The sequence below is a fragment of the Cryptomeria japonica genome, chromosome 4 (genome assembly GCF_030272615.1).
Source record: "Cryptomeria japonica chromosome 4, Sugi_1.0, whole genome shotgun sequence".
NCBI lineage: Eukaryota > Viridiplantae > Streptophyta > Pinopsida > Cupressales > Cupressaceae > Cryptomeria > Cryptomeria japonica.
The window spans coordinates 236,534,813-236,558,938 of record NC_081408.1 but is presented as its reverse complement, the minus strand read 5'-3'; the positions used below and the strand labels follow the sequence as shown (position 1 = coordinate 236,558,938).

The 24,126-nt window shown below is 38.1% G+C and overlaps 1 protein-coding gene across 5 annotated transcripts in view; it reads left to right on the top strand.

Moving 5' to 3' along the window:
* Nucleotides 1–23,866, top strand: part of LOC131057906 (dynamin-2A-like) — a 36,960-nt gene extending 13,094 nt beyond the window's left edge. For 2 of the 5 annotated variants that reach the window (XM_057992034.2, XM_057992033.2), the window contains one exon: nucleotides 10,773–12,511. In XM_057992034.2, coding sequence (XP_057848017.2) covers nucleotides 10,773–10,933 — 161 coding nt within the window. In that variant the 3' untranslated portion in view covers nucleotides 10,934–12,511. Of the gene's footprint in view, nucleotides 1–1,769; nucleotides 1,932–10,772; nucleotides 12,512–23,477; nucleotides 23,547–23,707 lie in introns of those variants that run through there. The other 3 variants (XR_009372290.1, XR_009372291.1, XM_057992035.2) reach the window with 3 other exon arrangements.
* The last annotated feature ends 260 nt before the right edge of the window (nucleotides 23,867–24,126 follow it).

Below are 24,126 nucleotides of genomic sequence, written 5' to 3'. Positions count from 1 at the left end.
TGAACAACAAATCTGCAAATTTAACACAATGTATATTCAAAACTCTATGGAAATACTTTACAAAAAACTGGTGATGGAGACATGCCTCCTTTATTCTATTCCTGCCCCTGTTGCAATCCAAACATGGATTTTATGCAATTCAAAACACTTGACTATCTCCTTCTGCAGAAATTACAAGACAGTCAGAAGTGTATATATTCCTATGGATTTTATGCAATTCAAAACACTTGACTATCTCCTTCTGCAGAAATTACAAGACAGTCAGAAGTGTATATATTCCTATCCTTCCTTGCACTCCCTCTAACTTGTCTCTATCCCTCACATTCAACCATTACTGACTTTTATAATGTTCTTGGCAGTTTACAACTGCCTTAACCATCCTCAAGGACCGAATTCCCTTGTTTGCAACCTTTTTTTTTGCAATTTTAGCAACTTTTGAGAATGTTGCTTTGACAACTTTTTGACATGATTGACATTTTGCTACAAATGGCCTTAGAACTTTGTATAAACACCTTTAACATCTTGGAATAGACCAATTATGACCTTTTACAACACAGTTACCCTTTCATGGGTACATTTACACATTTTGACTCTTTTGTCCAAAATAGGACCTTAATGGACAACTTTGACAATTTCATTACATTGCTTTATCAAATACATCAAAATGACTTTGAATGACTCTTAGTACATCAAGAATGACTTAAGAACTCATAACATTTCATATCGATTTCCTTGTATGCTTGTGTGCTTAGGTGCCTCTGCACCAGGAGGTCATCTTGGAATGACTAAAATACACATGGATAAAATCCCACAAAAATGAATAAAAATTGTTCATGAAAGACTTCAATATTTGATACAAATGCATGACTATGTCATACTATTTGCTTGAACTTGTATTGATATTATCATTCGATTGCCCTTAAGACTGTGATTTTCATGCTCACTGTACTCTTAATCTGCTCATTGACTCTGAAGATGCCTCAAGAAGCTTTTTCATCTGCTATATGCCCTGTTACTTTGTCTTTATGATATAGAACTATCATCTAACAACCTGCCCTGCCAATATGACTGCTCTTAATGCTTTGGGTTGTCATCATGCCCACCATTAATGGATCGTGTCTTCTTTCTTGAGGTCACTGCTTGCCTGGAATTGTCTTTGCATGCTTTTGTGACTAAGAAATGCTATTGATTGATGGTCATAAGGCTTATTCACCACTTTAACAGTCTTTCGATTGGCTTTGGTGGCTTCTTAAAAGCTGATCTAATAGCTCTTACACAGATTAAGGCCTCCTTTCTACCATTGCACACCTCTATCTATGAGAAATATCTCATCATGTATGTGTCTTATAGTTAACTGTCTTTGATAAGACTGTCTTTTGGTCTTTTTTATGAATCTTTGCTCCATATTTCCAGAAGACTAACCCTAAAGGGTTTCAAGAAGAAATCTTACAAACTAATTAAAAACTTCCTTTCATTATGACTGTTACAAGCTGTCAACTCAACCTACTTGCCTACTTGCAGTGTCTTGGTTGACTTTGAGTAATTGATTCCATTTGACAATCTATGTTCTTCCATTTTCTTGTAAAATAGGTCAAATCAGTAACCTTATTTGATAATATTGTAGTTTTTGATGACCCTGAATATGGAAAGAAGTTAGCAGAGGAGATATGGGGCAAAAAACAAAGATGTGAGTCAATCTTGTAACAAGGTGTTTATCATTGTATTGAGATTGATGTTCATCGATATCCTTTTATTCCCTTATTTTGCAGGTTTTCTATGAGGCATTGACTGGACATAGAGTAAGCTGGAAAAAAACCCTTCAATTTCTAAATCAATGATATTCAGAATCAAAGTGGACAAGCAAGAATGATTGTCAACCCTACATTCTACTTATAGATGAGCTTGATCTTCTTGTCATAAGAAATCAATTGGTAATTCTATACTTAGCTGGATTTTTTTTAATTGTAGATATGGAGAAACCAGCTAGAAATAGAGAATGAATGAGAAGCTTTCTATTTTTAAATCCATAACTCTGCAAGTTACATCAATTGTATTTTTGTTTCCATGTGGACTATTTTTTGTATATGACATAGAATAACCAAATTCCAAAATATCTATTTCTCCTTTTTAGGTTTTATACAATATATTTGATTCGCTAACTAGAGCCCATTCTTAGTTTTTGAATAAGGGAAAACAGGTTTTGATGGACCCTTGAAACCCATTACAACCAAAAGATCAAAAGATATACATTAAAGCGCATGAAAACGCAAAAGATAACAACTTAGAAAAGGACAACTGACGATAAAAAAGCCAACAAACTAGAGACAGCTAACAAAAACAAATAGGACCGACAGAGGGAGCCCAAAGTTAGGTTAAGTTCTGAAGCATCTCAGCTACTACCAGCTCCAATTGTTCCTCAATTTTCTTTCTTTGGCTTTGCATCTTTCTGGTGCTCGCACACGTTCTTCTACCAAGCCCAGTCTCCTTATCCTCAGGGGTATCTTCCTTCGCTTCAATGATGCCCGTCGAAGCCTTATCTCCATGGTCATTCTCAAGTTTATTGATAAGAGCCTTCATACTAGCTGAGGCGGCATTAAGGATCTTATGACTTTGCTCACCAATCTTTTTGAGCGTGTTCTCGACTCCTTCAAGTCTTTTTTTAGTAGCCCCTGCTCTGTTCTCCAAGTTAAGAAAGTTATTCCGATTAGCATTGATGATCTCCTCTGCATTACTAATAGCTTTGGTGAGCTCACTGAGACAATCTAAGAGTTGAATTTACCCGAGCCTATAGCTTTTAAAGTCTCAATTTTTCTGGCTTCCTGGGCTTGCTTGGTGTTAATGCCAAAAATTTCCTTTTGCATCCAATGGAGCACCTTGTTGAAGCTATTTGTGTCGTTATTGATGCAGCGATCTATATCTAGGTGTTGATCTTCCTGGGTCTTGTCTCCAGCAGGCTCTAAATTCACCTCAAGACCCACCTCCCTAACATCAGAGCTTTGAGCTTCTTTCATGGCCGTGTCCTCCCCCATCAGACCCTTATCCTTAGAGTCAATTGTGAGAGGTGATCGATTCTTGGTTCCCACGTCCTTAATTTTAGGAGTTTTCCTTTTCTGCTTCTGGCTCGAGAGGATTTGGACCTCCTCGCTTTAGGTATCCATGTCGTTATCAGTCTCATTATCCTCTTCGTACCAGCTATCCTCATCCTCCCCTCTTTGCTTCCTTTTGGCCAACCCTTTATTCTGTAGCACATGCCTTGTTTTTCTTTTTTTTTCTAGCTCGACCCAGCAATTTGGGGGTCATCTTTTGCCTCAGCTTCCATCTCATAGCCATTGTCTTCCTCATCATCCGAGTCGTCGAGATCCTCTTTCGACTGAGAAACCTCAGCTATGTTAAGATGGATGGTAGTGTTCTTGATGTGATTATACAGAATCACTATCAAACCCTTATGTATTGTTGGATTGGTATTGGGGTTGGATATTGCATCCTTGATCCCAGCATTTAGGGCACAGAAAAGATAATATGGAATGAAAATTTTCTCTTTATATCGAAAGTGGTTTAGAATGACAAAATGATAGCTATAAACCCTAGTAAATCTACCATCAAGAGTGAGAAATTCCATAATAGAAAGCAAAACCCTTCGCCAAATTAGCTTAATTACTTTTGGTGAGTAGTAGGTATGGCTGCCCTTAACCAATCTGACTTTCTCCTCCTCATCCTTCGAAAATTTCTTTACGACAACGTCTGAAATCTTTCTATCCCTATAGAACTTGATGTCATCCATCGGAAGACCCGTAGCCTCAGCGGTCATAGTTTCAGTCACCTTGACCTTCCTAATGCCTATGGTCAATGTACCTTTATTCCAACTCTTCTTGAAAATTCTTGTAATTTCGGGTCGTTTCTCTTGCATTCTCTCCATGAAATTAGTCATCTTGGCAGCTTGGAGTACTGCCCAAACCTGAGGACGGTTCCTCCATTTTTCAATAGTGATAGCCTTCATTCTCTTGCGGTTTCCCCCCATAATGCTATTGATGGCTATCAACTATCAATTCCTGCAGATACCTTTCTTCGCAATGAACTTCCTGTGAGAAACCATTAGAAGTCTGTGGAAATTTCTAATACTTCTATTCGATAGGGAAAAAAGCACCCATAAAGCATGCAAAGTGATCCTGCAATTATTACTGTACTTCCTTCTCGTTTGCATACAAAACTGACTCCTGCTGCCACGACCACCCCTATCACTTCGGGGAATGATTTCAAATCCAACCTTGCTTACCATGAAATCTTTCATAAGTTAAGATATCACGTGCCGCACAAGGGAGCTCCCCCTCGCAATTCCAGATCATGATTTGCTCTCTTTGTAGTGCCTCATTGGTAGCCCAGTCAACACACCTATTGGCCTCTCTGTAAACATGGGAAATGTGGCATTTATCAAACCCCTGAAGAAACTCCTTGGCAGAATCTATGATGTTTTTTAATTGTCCACGAGGGTTAGTGTTTACCAAGGAGGCAATTAATAATGTTTTTAGAGTCTCCTTCCAACCATAACATTGACACCTAAATTATAGGCTAATTTAATAGTTTGGAGGGTGCCCATGGCTTTCGCTAGATGATTAGTCTAAATCTCCAAGGGATAGGCAACCACCCCAGTACAAAAGCCAACACCATTCCAGATAACTCCACCACAACCAACAGGTCCAGGGTTCCCTTTAGTAGCACCATCAAACTTGGCCTTAAACCAATCATTAGGGGGAAAAGATCAACACCACATACTTCTTTTGATTTGGTTGATGTTGGTGCCCATGTGGGCTGGGATATTCCAGCACTTGAGAACATCAAAGTCCTCTTTATTATTATAACAACGCTCACCCCTAGCCATCACATTCTCAACACAATTATATTTTATCTTGGCCCACACTACTTCAGAGGTATTAATATCATTCTTGAATATTCTGTTATTCCTCTCTTTCCATATACCCCAAAGGATATGAGCAAAGGAAAACTTCCATAGATTTCTAATGGTGGGGTTATTGGTAGTATAGTGCGAGCTTCTGAAACAGTCTTGAATGTCCTCTGGGAAAACCCAATTCAACCCCCAAATTTGAAAAAACATCCCCCAGATAGGAAGGACAAAAGGACAATGTATAAACATATGGTTCACAGATTCCTCATTATTAAGACAAAGATATCATCTGTTAGGGATACAAAAGCCCCTCTTTCTCAAATTATTAGTAGTTAAAATCTTATTTTGCAAAAGAATCCATAAAAAGATATTGATTTTAGGAGTCAAACCTAGAAACCATGCCTTAGCCCAGCAAGGAGTAGGGTTTTGGGATTGAGCCAACAAAAAGACAACGGGTGAGACCTAATAAGTCCCTGAAGAGGTTTGGCTCCACAGCATGTGGTCTTCCCTTCTGGTATTTAAGATAGCATGGTTGTTCACTAAGTTTTCTTGCTTTAGGTTGGGATCAGTTGAGTCGAGGTCAACCCACTTTTGATCTTTCCAGTATTCAACCTAGCACCAAATTTATCCTTATAATTCTGGATGAGCATCTAAGAGGCATCCTTATTAAGAGGGGCTCCTCCAATCCAAGCATCATCCCAAAAATCCACTTTCCTGCCATCACCTATGGCCCATACATTGCCTAAACTAACAACACCTTTAGCCTGGATAACGCTTTTCCAAATGAAAGAGCCACTTGGTATCTGATCAGATACAAGGAAATTTTCAATGGTGGGAACCTCCTGTAAGTACTTAGCCTTCCAAATATCATTCCATTCTCCTCTTCCTTGATAGGTTCTACAGATTTGTTTGGCAGGAAGAGTTATGTTCAAGGTTCTGATGTTAATTAAACCCAGACCCCCCTTCTTTTGAGGTTTACACACATTATCCCAGGCAATGAGAGTCATTCTCTTCTTCTCCTCAACCCCAGACCAAAGGAAGGCTTTCTAAATTTTCTCAATAGCTTCAACAACTTTTCCAAGGATTTTGAAGAGGCTTAAAGCATACACCGGAAGACTCTAGAGAGAAGATTTTAAAAGTTGGATTTTCCAGCTTGACTAGGAAGGGTACCTTTCCACCCAACCAACTTTCTACCGAATCTATCCATAAGACTATCCCAAAACAGCTCCGAAGGTTTCATACTCAAAGGGAGACCAAGGTAGATAGAAAGAGGCTTACCAATTTGGCGCCCAAGGATTTGGGCCATCCTCGTCTATCTGTCCTCCAGGGTGTTGAAGAAGAAAATAGAGCTTTTCTCCCAGTTGATAGTTTGACCTGAGGTCGAACTATAAGTATTGAGAAGGTTCTTCAAATTGGACACTTCTTTGATAGATGAAGTACCCATTAAGATGGTATCATCTACAAATTGTTGATGGGTATAGGCTCTAAAACGAGAAGAGGGGGAGATACCACAAAGAAGCCCCAGAGAAACATATTTGCTATTAAATCTACCCAGACATTCAACCATAATGATGAAGAGAATAGGGGATATGAGATCCCCTTGCCTGATGCCCCTAGAAGTTTTGAAGAAGGGGGAAGGCACACCATTCACAATAACAGAGAAAGAAGGGGTCGAGATGAGTTGATCAATCATCTGAATAAACCTAGCACCAAAGTCGAAAGCACCAAGCACCTTACCCAAGAAGCTCCAGTCAACACGGTCATAGGCTTTTGATAGATCCAACTTCATTAGAAAGCCTTGTTTTTTCGAATCCACCAACGAGTGAATGTTTTCATGGATAGCAATGATAGAGTCAAAGATTTGTCTGCCAGGAACAAATCCACTCTGTTGGGGCAAAATGATCAAAAGAAGATTCCTTAGCAGTCTACCAGTCACCACCTTAGAGATGATTTTATAGAAACAGTTGCATAAGCTTATCGGACGAAACTTATCAATAGAGTCAGCCACTGGGCATTTGGGGATCAGAACCAAGAAAGTAACATTGAGTTCCTTTAAGATAATTCTAGCCCCAAAAAACTCTTGCACACCTTTAACCACATAACTTTTGAGGATGTCCCAAAAGGCTTGAAAGAAGAACAACGAAAATCCATCCGAGCTCGGGGCTTTATTACCATCAAAAGAAAAAACTGCTTTTTTAACTTCCTCCTCAAAAGGGATGGCCACCAAAGCCTTGTTCTAAACCTCATTAATGATTGAAGGAATGTTCTCTAGGAGGGCACTCTGGGAGTGACCATTCAGACCACTATCCGCCAAGAGAAGGGAGATGAAGAAGTTTCTGGCTTCCTTCCCAATCTCATCGTCTTTCCTCATTTCAATTCCCCCAATTCTCAGCTTAGAGATTCTATTTGCAGCCTTGTGTTTCATAACAGTCATATGGAAGAATCCGGTGTTTATGTCCCCAGATTTAAGCCATAGAGATCTAGACCTTTGTTTCCATAATTCTTCTTCTCTTCTGATAATCTTATGGTACTTCACAAGCACTTCATTTTCCTCCCTAATTGATACTTCATTGTATCCACTAGTTTAGATTTTATCCTGCATTTCATTGAGTTCTAGTTAGGTTTTGGACTTGGCAGCAAATAGATCCCCGGAAATCTCCTTGTTCCATTTTTTTAATATTGTCTTTCACGTTCCTTAATTTTTTAGTCATTCTATACATAGCAGTACCTTTGACATCAATAGACCACCACATCTCAATGACCTTCTCAAGGTTAGGGTGGTCCAACCACATCCTTTCAAATCTAAATGGGAAGTTTCTTTTAACAATTCTATCAACAACAAAAACCACAGGGAAGTGGTCAGAACCAATCCTAGAGATGGCCGATATGGAGCAGTGATAATGGTTAAACCACTCATTAGAAATAAGGGCCCTATCAAGTCTGGCTTGAATAAGATCTTCCCCGTCCTCCTGTTCGTCCAAGTAAAATTAGCCCTTTGGAGATCAATATCATGCAGACCTTGGTTGTTAATAAAGTTCAAAATATCCATTCTACTATCTAACTGAGAAGGGACACCTTCGAACTTCTCATTGTCACGGAGAGGGGTGTTGAAATCCCCCGTAACAATCCACATATCCTCCTTATAAAGAGCCCGAATGGCTTCCAGCTTCTTCCAGAATTTACTTCTGCCTAGTCTATTATTAGGGGCCTAAATATTGGTATGGAGTGAAGAGGTGCCATCCCCTATGTGCTGAAACCTGATAAAAGCCAAATTGCTATCCTGCTTGACAGGCTCCCTAGAAACTCGCCTTAGATTCCAGAAAATGGCAATGCCCCTAGAAGCACCATTAGAGCTACCACCAAAAACTTCCCCATCCTTAAAAATCTTTATCTTTTCTACTTTATCTTTTGTCATTTTAGTTTCTTGGATAATAACAATGTCTGGTTTATGTTCTCTGACTAAATTTCTTAGAACATCCTGTTTATGTGGACTATTCAATCCACGAATATTCCATGAAATCATTTTCATTTTCTAACTAGGGAACATACCTCATGGATGGTCAATTGAGTACCATCCGCTATATTCTTGCTTGCCTCTTGATCTCTGATCTTGCTTGATTTTTTCCTCCCAGGAGGAGAGGGGTTAAAACCCATGTCGGCTTTGGTTCGGTTTCTTGTCTTGACTGAATTAGCCCGAGGGGTATATTTTGGCCCTTTTTTTCCCCCTCTTTTGATCCGCTAGTTCACTTGTCTGGGAATCTTCCTCTTGAGTATTCTGGGTGGTTCTTCTGGTGAACATCTTCAACCTCAGCCCACTTAGCACTTATATTAAGCAGTGAGGTCGTTAGTGACTGTTGGAAGGTGGATTTCACCATATCCACCGATTGTTGAGATTCTGACGACAAGATTCCTCCAAGTATCAAACACTTACGGGCTTCCTCATAGCCAGTTCTAGGGTCGTCTTTGGTGGTGTTTTCCATAATGTGATTCGAATCTGCTTCCTCCTTGTCCTGTAACACCACCTATATTTCTCCATCTTCCAGGTTATCACTTCGTTGATCCTCCTGATTGATATCTTGTTGTTCGCTATCGTCTTTTCCTATTTGATCCTCTTTACCATCTTTAAGCAAAGCTATTTTTGGGTTTTCCACATTAATATTCTCTTGTTCTACTGTGTCAGGGATGATGACACTCTAGGCCTCTTCAATCACTTTCTGTTTTTTGTAGCTCTCAGGTTGCTTATTGCATTGCCTTTTCTTTCTTTTCTTTCTCTTTGATAACCTGAAAAGGGCATTTCCTTGCTGTATGTCTCAATTTTTTGTAATAAAAACAAGTGAAAGGGACACTTTCATATTCCATTGGTTGGATCCATTTTCCCAATCTGAAGTTAATCTCAATGGATAGGGGAATGTCTGTGCCTTGCATAACTCCCACACAAATCCTAGCAAAGGTAAGTCTTCTTCTAGCAACTGTGATAGGATCCATAGAAAGGAGTTCACCAAAGGAACTAGCAATTCCTTTAAAGACATCTTCCACCCAAAACTTTAAGGGAAGGTTCGAGACTTTGACCCAAACTGGAGCTTGCACAGAAAAGGGTTCATTTGGGTCCATCTTAGGCGTCCATTTTTACAAAGCGAGCTTTGATTTACCGATCAGCCAAGGGCCACCACAAAGCACCCTTGACATGTCTTCCTTACATGAGAAAGCCATAGATAGCGCCCCTTTGGACATAGCAGTGATGTCCACTTGACCTTTAAGCTCCCATTTGCGTTTAGCAAATGCCCTAACAATATCAATATTTGGCCTCAACCCAAAAATTTTCCAACCAGTTTCATTGCCATAAGGGTTAATATTATGCTCAATGATAGGGTCTGGAATTTCAATAGCAAATCTACCTTTTTCTAGGTCTAAGATGTTACGAACTGGAGGGAGCAAGGACTTTCCACTCGGTTTAACACCAAATAGAGAAGTCCAAAATTGACCGCTGTCCCTTCGAACAATTCCTTGCCTTGGTATGTCTCCAACACGTTATTTTCCATTTTCTCCATCAGGATCGATAGGCTTGTCGCTTGCTTGTGGCTCCCCATCCACTGGGTCCTTTCCATTCGGCTCAGAGGAATCCGGGTAGTCCTTGGAATTGTCCTTTCCTTTCTCCCGTTGGTTCGCCTATCCATTGCAGGGTTTCACTCCCTGCCCTGAATTCAAATCTCCCTTCTCTCACTCCTGCCTGGTTCCCCTGCCCATATGTAGTATTGTTATATACTAGAGCCCATTCTTAGTTGATAGTCATTGATAAACAAATTTCAAACTATTACTTGCACTTACAACATAGATCATAATAAAAGCACAGTATTTAATTTGGATTGCTGAGATGTTGATTGTTATTTGGAATTTATAATAGGTATAGTAAACACGATCTGCCAAAGAAATTGCTTCCATGTATAGAAAGTCATATGGGAATGAAAGGATTGTGCTTTGGCCCCTATTCTTATTAGTAGCCACAGGTGATTATTTCTAGTCGTCTAAATGAAATTGAGGCATTTGAAAATCAGGTTGTTGAATTTGTTTTACGGAAGGTATGCATATAGTAATGAATTTATTATTGATACACTTTGCATAATAGGATTAAGAGCTTTGCTAGGTTTTTGTAAGAGATAAGTTGCTTAAACTAATGCAATTTTTTCTTGTTGTATCATCAAAACATATTTTAAATAGTTTCTTTCCAATTGAACTTTTGGATAAACATGTATTGCACATTGCAATAGTTTTTGGAGATGCTCGTCGAGCATTGGAGCTATGTAGAAGTACTACAGAGCTTGCCAAATTTAGAGTCCAACAGTTGGATGCTCCTTAATTTGGTATCCCGTTGCAGATTATCTCCTCCTTTGTGGATGTTGGAGATCCTCCTCTTGTGAGCTCGAGCTCTTGGTTTTTGGCTTCTTGACTGTTGGGTTGATTGGGTCTCTGTTTTGGGCTGCATCTACATGGTTGATGCTTTTTGTTCTCAATTGTTACTTGTATCGGGGTTGGTAATGATCTTCATGTATTCGGCTTCTATATGTATTGGGGGACTTTTTGTATCTTGACTTGTGGGGCCTCTCATATGTAATGGGTTTGTTGGCATTTTGGGTAGCGTTAGGCTTTTCTTTAATGGGCCACAACCAGAGGTTTTCTTTCGGATTCTTTCTTGCCGGTATGCCCTTTTGAATCCGGTTGTAAATAAATTAAAATTAATAAAAGTTTAATGGCTTTGCCATTTTTTATCGAAAAAAAAAATGATTAAATTAATGACTTAATATATGACTAAATATATGACTAAATAAATAACTAGATAACAACAATCAATGACTAAATTAATGATTAAATATATGACTTAATTAGTGACTAAATATATGGCTAAATTAGTGACTATCTTTGCTAAATAAATGACCAGATAACAACAATCAATGACTAAATTAGTGATTAAATATATGACTAAATTAGTGATTAAATATATGACTAAATTAGTGACTATCATGACTAAATCAATGACTAGGTAACAACAATCAATGACTAAATTAGCGATAAAATATATGACTAAATTAGTGACTAAATATATGACTAAATTAGTGACTAAATAAATGACCAAATAGATCAATCAAAACAACTAGTGGCCATGCGACCAAACTGATGTATGACTGGCAGTAAACTACTAGTGGTCACATGATCAAATTTAGTCATTTATCTACAATTTTTGGTAGTTTATTTAGTCATATAATTACAACAAATCTAGTCATTTTAAAAGAGTGTGAAAGGAGGTGAAGAAAAAGAAAAGTGAAAAGGATTTCTTTAATTTTGACTTTAATGAATCTTCTCATGATGAAGTAGATGTTTTTGGTGTGACCTTGGCAACACATGCATTGGATGATGTGTGGTTAATAAATTTAGGTTTTTTTTTCCACATGACCTCACACATAGGTTGAAGTTTGAAGAGTTTGATTGTGGGAAGGTGTATTTGAGTGATTATTATCATCTGAAGGTTGTTTCTTGTGGATGAGTCAAGATTCAATTTTTTTGAAAGTAAAGTGAAGGAGATTGATGCTATACTACATATCTCTAGTTTGGCACAAAACCTATTGTCAATTAGCAAGATGATTGATGTGGGTATGCATGTTGTTTTATCTAGTGGTGTATGCAAGATAACAAGAGGCTGTTTGATGCTTGATAAGGGTGTTTGTATAGGAACCTTCTATAAGCTAGATGCATATACAGTTCAATGTACTAATGCTTCTATGAAGTCTAAGAAAAGGGCTTTGGATTCCTCGTGAAAACCATCAGATCAAGAAGAGATCAAGATTGTTGTTTCTACATATGATGGGCATGCTTTCTAGGTACCTAAGGGTGCAAATGCTTTGGAGATGAATCTCCCAACTGAGAAGAAAATGTTATGGTACTAAATAATTGGTTGTATTACTGAGAAGGGTCTTAGAGTTCTAAAAATTAAGAACCTTGTTAGTTGATGATTGAAATCTTCAGTTTGACATTTGTGAACATTGTGTTTATGGCTAACAACACCATGTTTCTTTCTACTCTAGTTCTTATAAGTCTTTTGGGGTGTTTTGATTATATTAATTCAAATATATTTAGTCCTACTAAAGTTTCATCAATATCTAGATCTATGTACTTTGTCTCTTTCATATATGATTATAGGACAAGGACATTTTTGTATTTCCTCGAAAGTAAATACTGAACTTTTTAGTTGATTTAAGAAATTTAAATCCTTGGTTGAAAACCATACTAAGAGAAGAATTAAGTGGTTATGGACTAAAAATGGTAGTGAGTTTTGTTCGTAATAATTTGAGAGGTTTGGTAAGGACCATGGGATTGATAGACACAAAAAAACTCCATACACCCTATAGTAAAATGGAGTTGTGTAGAGGATGAAAAAATGCTAATGGAGAGGGCTAGGAGTATGCTAAGTGGTTTAGGGTTTTAATAGAAGTTATAGGCTAAATTTCTAGCCACTACTCGTTATTTTAATAATACAGCCCCTACATTCAGTGCTTGTTGAGATGAAACCCATGGAGGCTAGGTCTAGTAAGAAGCTCTCATTGAGACATCTTAGAGTCTTTATTTGTGAGGTATACGAACATGGGTCATGTAGGAAAAGATAAAAAATGGAGAACAAGGTGGTTTAATGTATCTTTATGGCCTACAACCTTGATGAGAAAGGCTACAAGATTTGGGATCTAGTTATATAGAATATTCTCTAAGGTAGAAGTGTGATTATTTGTGAGATGAAACCTTCTACTATTGATTTGTAGCTAAGAAATTGAAAATGGGGGTAGTTTAGGTACCATCTTGTAGCGTCCTAAAATTGCGACACTTGCAATTTCGACTGCATTTCGGTCTTCACGATGGCGACGCAACACGCAACCTGAATGGAGACCCTGAAACCTGTTTATGACACTAAAAACTGCATTTTCTTGCACCCTGGCCTGAACCTCCTTTGCACCCTGCTGTCCCGGGAGGTGGGACCAGAACGCCCAGCGCCTTGGTCCCCCAGGACCATGGCGCCCAGCGCCCTGGTCCCTGGGCCTATTTTGGGCCCGGTCTCCTATGGGACTTCGGGCCTTTTTGTTTGCAAATTGGAAAATTAACTTTCCTGGTCGGCCTAAGGTCGGGAAAATCAGTCTTGTAACCCTAATTGGCAAGTATATAAACTACTTTTTCCTCTCTCATTTGGTAATATACATGGATGACGGAAAAAACGTGGAAACTATACTCAAGCACTCAAGCATTCAAGCATTCAAGCATTCATTCCAAGTCTCCATTCAAGGCTAAGTGTTGCATTCAAGACAAGGATTCAACCATTGAAGAGGAGATCACTTACTACATGCTACATACAACAAGACAACAAACAACAACATCTATACCTTCGCACATAAGGATACAAACATCCTTACAACAAGGTATTAGTACTTGTTTTACATTACATACATTTACATTTACAGCATTTCTCATTTTTTGGTTAATTCCAAAACCGGGGTTTGACCTAAAGGCAAACCCCTAATCCCTAACCCCCCAATCGTCTTTGCTTTTCTGTGTGTAGGTTGCAGGTACGCGGCTGAAATTGAAGATCTGGAATCCTTGTGCAGAGACGAACAGATCCCCCTTCGTTTCGCGGATTTTTCGGAGGACCGTGGCGCCGGGCGCCATCGTCTCGACAACTTTTGCTCAAATTTACAGGACAGCGCCGTATCGACATTTTACCGCTAATTCCAGGTCCGCAGCTTCATCCTATATCCCTAACTCAGTTTATAAGCGAATCTTTCTCACTTTCTATGCATTCCTAGCTTAAATCTTCTATCAACATTCTTTACAAAAGAGGGTAGCCTTGCTGTCTTGACCCTTGAAACTCATTTAGCATCCAATCTTGCATTATGTGGGATTGGATCTTGTGGGTTTCAACCCCTCTTTTGAATGTAAAGTCTCCCAAGTGAAAACCATCAACCCTAGCGACCTCCCTTCTCTCTCCTTGGAGTTGGAAGAGGGGAGTGCAACTAGGGTTCGATTGCGATTTTCCGCTTTACATTTTGGTGAACCCGACGTGAACATCCTTTCTGATTTTTCATGCTTAGATTTGAAAAATTGGCTTCCTTGATTACATTTCCATGTTTGATCTTTTAAAAATTTTAGAGGTTGATTGCATAAAAACCCTAAAATTTTCTTTTTGAAAATTGAACTTGTGAAATGTTTAATTGTTAATGCTTGTTTCAGATCTGCCCTTCTATTACAAATTATCAGTTCATATTTGTGCTTTAATTTTGAAAATTAAGTGGTTAAGTGTCAAAACCCTAATTTTTGAAACCCTCTCGATTCAACCTTTGTCCGACAATTTCACTGATCAAAACATCTCCAAATCAGCTGTAACTTTGGATTCCGCAATAAAATCACAATATCTTTCATCCCTGAAAATTTGGAAAAAAGTTGCGAGGACTGTGTGCACTCCGAGCGCCATCGTCCCCGACATTTTTTCCGAAATTTCGGGAGCAAGATCTTACTGTATTTTCCTGCTAAAATCCAGAATTTTGGCTGATTTTACCAAATCTAACACTTGCAAAATTACAGTCAAAGTTGGTCTTGTGATTGCTTGGTTTAAGGCTTCTAATCATTCAAAAATCATTGAAATTGAAATTTTGTGTCAAAATTGTGTTCTTACTGTTCTAAATCTGAAAAGTGTGTTTGCATTCATTCGAAATTTCAGTGCTTCATTCAAATTCTTGCAATTTGTGACTTTTGAAATTAAGTGCTTAATTACAACAATTTTGATTTCCGCTTTCAAAATTGAATTTTGCATGAAATTGAGTTAACTTTTAAATTTCAAAACTTGCATTGCTTTTGGTATTCCCTCTAAAATCATAAAATTCAAAATTTCAGTTTCCTTTTCTTTTTCAAAATTCAAATTTTGCATTTTTCGACAATCTGGGTAGGGTTCAATTTTGAGATTGCAACTTTAATTTGGCCTATCTACAGATCGTAAAATCACTCAATTTTTTCAGATTAGCTCTAAAATCATCATACCTTTCATCCCTGCAAATTTCGAAAAAAGTTGCAAGGACCGTGTGCACTCCGAGCGCCATGGTTCCAGACATTTTTTTCGAAATTTCGGGAGACTGTCGTGATTGCATTTAACAGCTTAAATCTAGAAGATTGGTTGGTTTTACTGAAAATTGCTACCTCTAAATTCAAAATCTTCTCTCCCTTTCTAGTGCATGAGTTTTACAACAATAAACCCTACTTACACTATTCCCGTTAGACGAAGCCGTAGAATAGAATTAAGTCTTTCCGAGGTTTAACTACCGAGGAGATGGAACCTAATTTGAATAGCCTTTTTAACGAGGACATGGGTAATTCCTCTAATCCTCCTAATGATGAAGAAGCTCTCCATGAGGTTTCTGTTGAACAACTTTCGAAATTGGATAACCAATTTGATGATTTTCACCAATGGATGTCTCATGAGTATCCCGATAGTCAAGCTCTTCCTTTAATTGAAGGTCTAAAACATATACTTCAAAGTGATAAGAATGGAATTGATATTTTGCGTGGTATTGCACACATTGTGGATTCGAATGTGATGTCTATAAAGAGTTGTGCCGAAACTTTAGGTTATACACAACCTCCTACACAAGTCAATCATTCTATTTCTTTGACAACTCCTATTGCTAGCATACCTACCTTTACATCAAACATAATGACTACTTCTATACAAGACATTCCCCCTGTGATCACTAGTCATGGGGGCAATCCTTCTTCTTCAGTTAATCCTCTTCCTTCATTTAATCCGACTTCTTCATTCACTCCTTCAATGAGTGTTCCTATTACATCTCCGCAAATGAACATGACGCAAGGGGGCAATTCATTTAACCATTCCATTCCTCCTTGTAGTGTTCCTCCTGTCCAATCATCTCCTATGACTAACTATCATAGAGTCCCACCACCTTACTCTTTACCTTCTTTCAATAACATAACACCTCCATCTCAATCTAACACACCTAATATGAATTCTTCGACTGAAGCGACCATTAACAATCTTGCACAAACTGTCTCTTCTTTACAGCAACAAATTGCCTCTATGAATCAATCTAAGTTTAGTGTGCCCACATTTGATGTTGCGAGCCCACTTTCTCTTGACATTGTTCGAGCTATTCCCCCTAAACATGTTGAAATCCCGCATTTGGAGCTTTATAATGGTAAAGGTGATCCTCTAACACATGTCAAGACTTTTCAAACAATTTGTACCGATTTTGCTTATGACCAAAGGTTGCTTGCAAAACTGTTTACTAGAACATTAAGAGACAAAGCCCTACAATGGTATTGCTCGTTGCCTTCTTATTCTATTACTTCTTTCGAACAACTTGCAAATGCTTTCATTCAACAGTTTCAAAACAATATAAGTCCTAAAGTTACTTTGATTGATTTAATGCATTGTAAACAAGGTGTTAAAGAAAAAGTGACTGATTTCATTGGTAGATATAAACATTTGTATGCTCAAATTTCTTTTCCAGTGCCTGACAATGATATTCAAAGAATCTTTATTTCTAATTTACAAAAAGATATTCGAGACAAACTTCTGTTTTCTGAGTTTACTTCTTTCCAACAGTTGTGTGCAACTCTTCACAATTATCAACTGACTGTGAGTCAAATGGAACAATCACATCCTATGGCTCCGAGTGATAAGGGTGATAGCAGTTAACAACCATTTGGAAAGTTTAAACCGAACAGAGATTCCATCAAATTCAATGAAAACATCATCAACAACAATGTGAATGCAACATTAGGTGTGCCTCCTATTTCTAAATTTTTCAAGAAAGAAAGAAAGTATACTCCTTTGAATGAATCATTGCATAGTATTATGAATAAGTTATTGGAACAAAATGTGCTTACTCTTCCTCCTATAAGGCAAATAGATCCTGCAAAGATTACTTCACCTTATTTTGATAACAAAGCTTTTTGTCGCTTTCATCGTCAGCCTGGGCATGATACTGAAAAATGTTTTTCTTTAAAGGGTAAAATTCAAGATTTGATTGATAATAATACTATCTCTGTTTCGGGAGTGAATGATAAAGGCAACACATCTGTAGCTCCTCCTAACCAAAATCTTCAGATTTTTACTGATCCATTACCTTCTCATACCTCTAATGCGATTGAGGCTAATGATTCCTCTCTCTCATCTGATGGTCTTGTGTCTATGACTCCGAATGTGATTAACTTTGTAGAGCAGCAAGAAAACCCTAAAGAACCTTCCATCACATTTGATTCTATTGAAACTATCAGGGCACCTGATGGTCCTTTATACATAGTTGCAAAAGTCAAGAATACACCTTGCCATGGAGTGCTTATTGATCCTTCGTGCATGGTTAATGTTATTATTGAAGAATTTCTTTTTACTTTGCAATTGAATCAAGTGATCTATGACAAAACAGATGTGGTTGTGAAATTATTTGATGCATTTTCTTCTCCTGCGATTGGTTCTATTACATTGCCTATTGAGGTCCATAACAAATCCCTTGATGTGAACTTTGCTATTATTCCTTCATCTGAACAATTTCTTGTGAAGCTTGGCTATCCTTGGCTATCTTCCATGAAAGCTATTGCTTCTCCTATTCACAAGTGTTTGAAATTTCCCCATAATGGTGAAGTTGTTACTGTCAATCATAGTCTCTTTAAACCAGCTGAAAGAACTTCTAGTGTTCCTATTGATTATTTTTGGCCTAAACAATTTCAATCCCTTCCTCCGCGAAGTGATCATCTTTTCAAATCTTATGAAAAGTGGAAAACAGATATGATCCTATCTTTAAGTGAACCTAGAACACCCAAACTTGATATTCCTATCATTCTTGAGAAGGAAGTTCTTCCTTTGAAAGATAAAACTAATGTCTTTCCTCAAGAAGATTCCCAACCCATCCCCATGGATGTGACTATGTCTATGCCTAATAAATCTTCTAAAAGTAGACCTATACCTCCTCGTCATGATGGACTTGGTCTTCTTCCTAAACCAAAAATTCCTCCTTTATATGGAGTAGTTCCTCCTCCTTCCTTTTATAGAGAGAAGAGACCTTCTTCTTCTCCTATTATCCAGCCTAAGAGACCACAACCTAAACACCCAAGTGATAAGGATGAGAACATTCCTCCTCCTCAATCTTCTCCACTTCCTACTAAGACTAGACGAAATCGTTCTGCACGTGAACGTCGACGAAAGCGTCGTCTTAGGGCTCAAGCAACTGCTTCTCAAACTTTACAATCTCCAAAAACACCTTCAACAAGCATTATTCCATTTTCTCCAAAATCTCCTAAACATAAGATGCATGATGATCTTGATCCTGTGTGAGTTAAAGATCCTATTTTTATAAATCTTGATGATGATATAGATGAAAATGTTATTCATGATGAACATGTTACTCCTCTTGCTTCTAATAGTGAATATGAACTTGTTGATATTGATAACCATTTATCTAATGAATTTTCTAAAGCACTTATCCTAGCTCCTAGACAAGAACAACGTGGCTTGGAACATGAACATAGCCCTTGTTTGGATCTTGTGATAGCTCCATCTGCTGTGTTGGATGTTCCTCCTCTAGCGTGTTCCCTGCCTTCTCGAAACATTGATCAGCAAGATCGGGGGGTAGATGACGTGCTAGACTAGTTTCATTAGCATAACAGATTCTATCCTCCTCTCTTTTGTTACTTCTTCTATATGTTATTCTCATTCTTCTATTTGTTGTCCTTAGTGTTGTCTACTTGAGGACGATGCAAAGCATTGAGATCTCTTTTGGTCTCTCTCATGTTGACTCAAAAGACACGTGTTCCCTTCTTCTAGGTGACCTTCCTTGATTGGGGAATGAAGAACAATTATGCATACATACATATGATATATATATGACTTATCATACAGCATACTGACCCCGAGGAAAGCGAAGTCACCTCGTGCTTTGTGTTTTGTGTCTATTATCCTTGGGTTTATCTCACACTTGGGGGCTAAATCTTTGCGATAACGTGCTCCTTTCCTTTCTCATTTCTTATATGTATCACTACGTTAAAACAATCACCCCTGTTGAGGCGTGTGCGATCGCTTTAACGTGGGGGGCATACACCCCGTCTATCCTTTCAGGATATTTGAAAATTTCCTGGCGAACTTAGCTTTGGCTTGAAAATTTTTGGTATTTCTCTTGCATGACTCATAGTGAGGGAACCTTACTACTAACAGTCATGGTTCTCCCTCGTGATCTTCCCTTTTACTTTGTCAATCGAAGTTGTAAGATCCTTAGTCCACTGGGGGCTTGGTGTGTCTTGCCTCCTTGACGTGGTGAAAGTCTTTCAATGTTGTTTCCTTGTACTTTACCAGAAGTATGAGCATACATACTCCCGCTAAAGTGGGGGCTAAATGTAGCGTCCTAAAATTGCGACACTTGCAATTTCGACTGTATTTCGGTCTTCACGATGGCGACGCAACACGCAACTTGAATGGAGACCCCGAAACCTGTTTATGACACTAAAAATTGCATTTTCTTGCACCCTGGCCTGAACCTCCTTTGCACCCTGCTGTCCCGAGAGGTGGGACCAGAACGTCCAGCGCCCTGGTCCCTGGGCCTATTTTGGGCCCGGTCTCCTATGGGACTTCGGGCCTTTTTGTTTGCAAATTGGAAAATTAACTTTCCTGGTCGGCCTAAGGTCGGGAAAATCAGTCTTGTAACCCTAATTGACAAGTATATAAACTACATTTTCCTCTCTCATTTGGTAATATACATGGATGACGGAAAAAACGTGGAAACTATACTCAAGCACTCAAGCATTCAAGCATTCAAGCATTCATTCCAAGTCTCCATTCAAGGCTAAGTGTTGCATTCAAGACAAGGATTCAACCATTGAAGAGGAGATCACTTACTACATGCTACATACAACAATACAACAAACAACAACATTTATACTTTCGCACATAAGGATACAAACATCCTTACAACAAGGTATTAGTACTTGTTTTATATTACATACATTTACATTTACAACATTTCTCATTTCTTGGTTAATTCCAAAACCGGGGTTTGACCTAAAGGCAAACCCCTAATCCCTAACCCCCCAATCGTCTTTGCTTTTCTGTGTGTAGGTTGCAGGTACGCGGCTGAAATTGAAGATCTGGAATCCTTGTGCAGAGACGAACAGATCCCCCTTCGTTTCGCAGATTTTTCGGAGGATCGTGGCGTCGGGCGCCATCGTCCCGACAACTTTTGCTCAAATTTACAGGACAGCGCCGTATCGACATTTTACTGCTAATTCCAGGTCCGCAGCTTCATCCTATATCCCTAACTCAGTTTATAAGCGAATCTTTCTCACTTTCTATGCATTCCTAGCTTAAATCTTCTATCAACATTCTTTAGAAAAGAGGGTAGCCTTGCTGTCTTGACCCTTGAAACTCATTTAGCATCCAATCTTGCATTGTGTGAGATTGGATCTTGTGGGTTTCAACCCCTCTTTTGAATGTAAAGTCTCCCAAGTGAAAACCATCAACCCTAGCGACCTCCCTTCTCTCTCCTCGGAGTTGGAAGAGGGGAGTGCAACTAGGGTTCGATTGCGATTTTCCGCTTTACACATCTACTATGATAAGAAATGAATAATGCACTCTTATTGGACTTGATATTGAGGAGATCTCAAGTAGCCCTGAAAATTCTAAAAAAGAGAAACAACCTTAGTCTCGACAATTGAGGAGGTATACCTGTGATAGGAAGTAGCTTGATAGATATGGTCATTCACTAGAAAGGTTTGGATATTTCTTTTATTCTAGTTGCATATATTCTTGATTGCTAAAACTAATGAGCCTAGGATTGTTAGACAGGCTCTGGATATGCATGATGCAGATTCCTAGATGTAAGTCATAAATGAATCTATGGTTTCATTGAAGAACAATGCTACATGGGATATGATACCTTTTTCTGAAGGACAGACACCATTTGGATTTGAGTGGGTGTTCAAGAATAAATTGGTTATAGATGGACATGTTGAGAAGTATAAAGCGTTTTTGGTCATAAAGTGGTATACTCAGGTAGATGGAATTTATTAAGGTGAAATATTATCTCTTGTGGGTTAGTGCAGAATCATGGGGCCCAAAAAGTGGCGATGTGGAAAAAATAACTTTTTCCACTCGCTTAAAAATGCGAAAATTTGTGTTGACTTTTTGCTTGGCCTGGGTGTCAGTACACCTTGGCATGGTAAACACCTAAGCAAATCGGATTTTCGATAAAATCGGATATCCGAGAATATCAGATATCCAAGAATATTAGATATCTGATTAAATCGGATATCCAAGAATATCAGATATTCGATTTTTATAGGTAATTTTAAATTAAAAAATAAAATAATTTAACTATAAAAACCAGATATCGGATTTTATTGGATATCTGATTTCTCTGAGACAATAAAAGTGGACTGTGACAACCCGTGGGTTATTTGTCACCCACGAGCTGCGCGAATTCTATCAAATCCTATATCCAGTTGGACTTGGTATCCGATTTTGTGACCCAAATTTGCAAAAAAATCCAATAAAAGGTAGGATTTTAATTGTTTTTCATCATTTTCTTTCAATTTTTTGCATTTTTTTAAAATGTTTTTTTTTTCATTCAAAATATGTTTTTTTCATTTAAACTATGTTTTTTTAAATCAAATACAAAATTGTTCAAATTTGTTAACTAAATTCAATTGTTTACATTCAATTAGGTTAAAAATAGGGGATAACAGTGAAAACATTGATCAACCGCGACAACCAAACCCTCTTGCACAAAACCTTCATTTGCCATTCCCCCCTCAATTCAGGATTTAATTGCACAAAATTTGAACCAATTGAGGGGGATTACAGATGTCTATTGTAGGATCTCTCGCTTGAACCCAATGTTTGATCCCCTCATGTCCATCATAAAGAGTATAGAAATCGTCACTGAGGAGCACAATGTTGCTCTTTTGTGGCAATATTCTATAAGGGAACAATATGTGGATGGCTTGTCCTATAAGGAGATCAAGGATCTCGAGATATCCAAAGCTGCTATCGCTGCATTGTTTGTGAATCCCCGCACTGGTCAACCCGTAGACCCCCCCAAAACAAAACTTTCTATTAAATGGTGCACAAATGATGATGTTGTGAAAAACTTTTGGGATCGTTGGTGGATGGTTTTCGATAAACCACCCTACAACAATCTTGATGTCCCCTTCTACTTCGTTAAAAATTTGTCTGTTGAGTTTATTTTAAAAAAACATGTGAACTACTTTAACGTCCAAAATTTCCAGGGTGTGGGTTTAGGTATGCCCCAAAATAGACCTGGGGCAATCAGAGTATTCCAAGGCCCATATGTCCCCCCTCCTCCTGTTGATCCCCCACCTCCAATGCAACATCCATATATCATCTATGAGGCGACATCGCAAACCATATCGACTATTCACTCTTTGAGTAGCCTTTTGGTTTCTTAGGATAGGATAGTAGCTCGGCCTTCTTTTGATGGTAGAGGTGCATTCGGTGGCGTTGACATGTCCTCCTCGAATCCACACATTTGTGTGCCCCATAGTTGTGTCATGTGTGGGCACCTATGCTTGGGTCCAATTGGACAACTTGTTGATCCTCCTGCGCACACTATAGATTATGAGGTGCATGAGATGCACGATGCACCAGATGTTATGACAAGGACTGGAGGATACCTTGGAGAGTCCTTGCATGCTAGAGACGAGGAGGCACCTTCATCATACATTGATGATGTAGTGGTAAGATTTGTATTTTCACAGTTCATTTTATATTTTAAATGAATATTTATAATCTAGATAATATTAAGTACTAATTTTTATTTACACGGTCTATTTAATAGTTGATGATAGAGGAGGAGTTGACACAGATCCAAGAGGGCACCTTGATGACCATTTCATTTGGCCTTGATAGCTTTACGATACATATATTATTTCACCTAGTCGTTTGTATTTTATTGTACATACATTCTCATCATTTATATTGGTATTAATTTGATTATGTAGTAACTTGCATGTATATCTTATTTTACTCTTGTAGGGCACAAGTAGCGTGAGTGTGGGGTTGTGTGATTCGAGACCTGGTAGTGCAGCTGGAGACAAGGGAAAGGTAATTGAATGCAAATATGATTGAATGAATAGTTTAAATAATTTATAATGATTATACACGTTTAGACATAGATTGATAGCTTCACATACTTCTTGTGTATATGTACAGAAAATTGTTGGCTTCACATCCTTGTTGACGTGTGTTTGTTTTTTCTTGTGCAGGATCCTTCAGAGCCTAGCAGTGCGGTGAAGAGGGTCGATTTTGATGATCCATCAATAGCTTAGGATGTTATAGATAGTTTTGGGATGCTTACATGTCTAGTTGGCATGTATATTTTGTATGGACATACATTCACGTATATAGACATACATTTTGTTTGAGTTGGCGTTTATGTCATATTTCTGTATGGACATACACTTGTAATCATTTGACATTTTCATATATACAAAAGTTGATATTTGATCATATAAATTGTTGCTCATGTGTGCATGGTGTTATCCTTTTAAACTTTAATCTTCAATCCAATAATTAACAATGGTTAATAATAGTTATTTAATGAACAGTACAATTCATTTCATTTCATTGTAAGTGTTGTTTGTATAATCTTCAGATTATATATAATTCATTTCATCTAAATCCT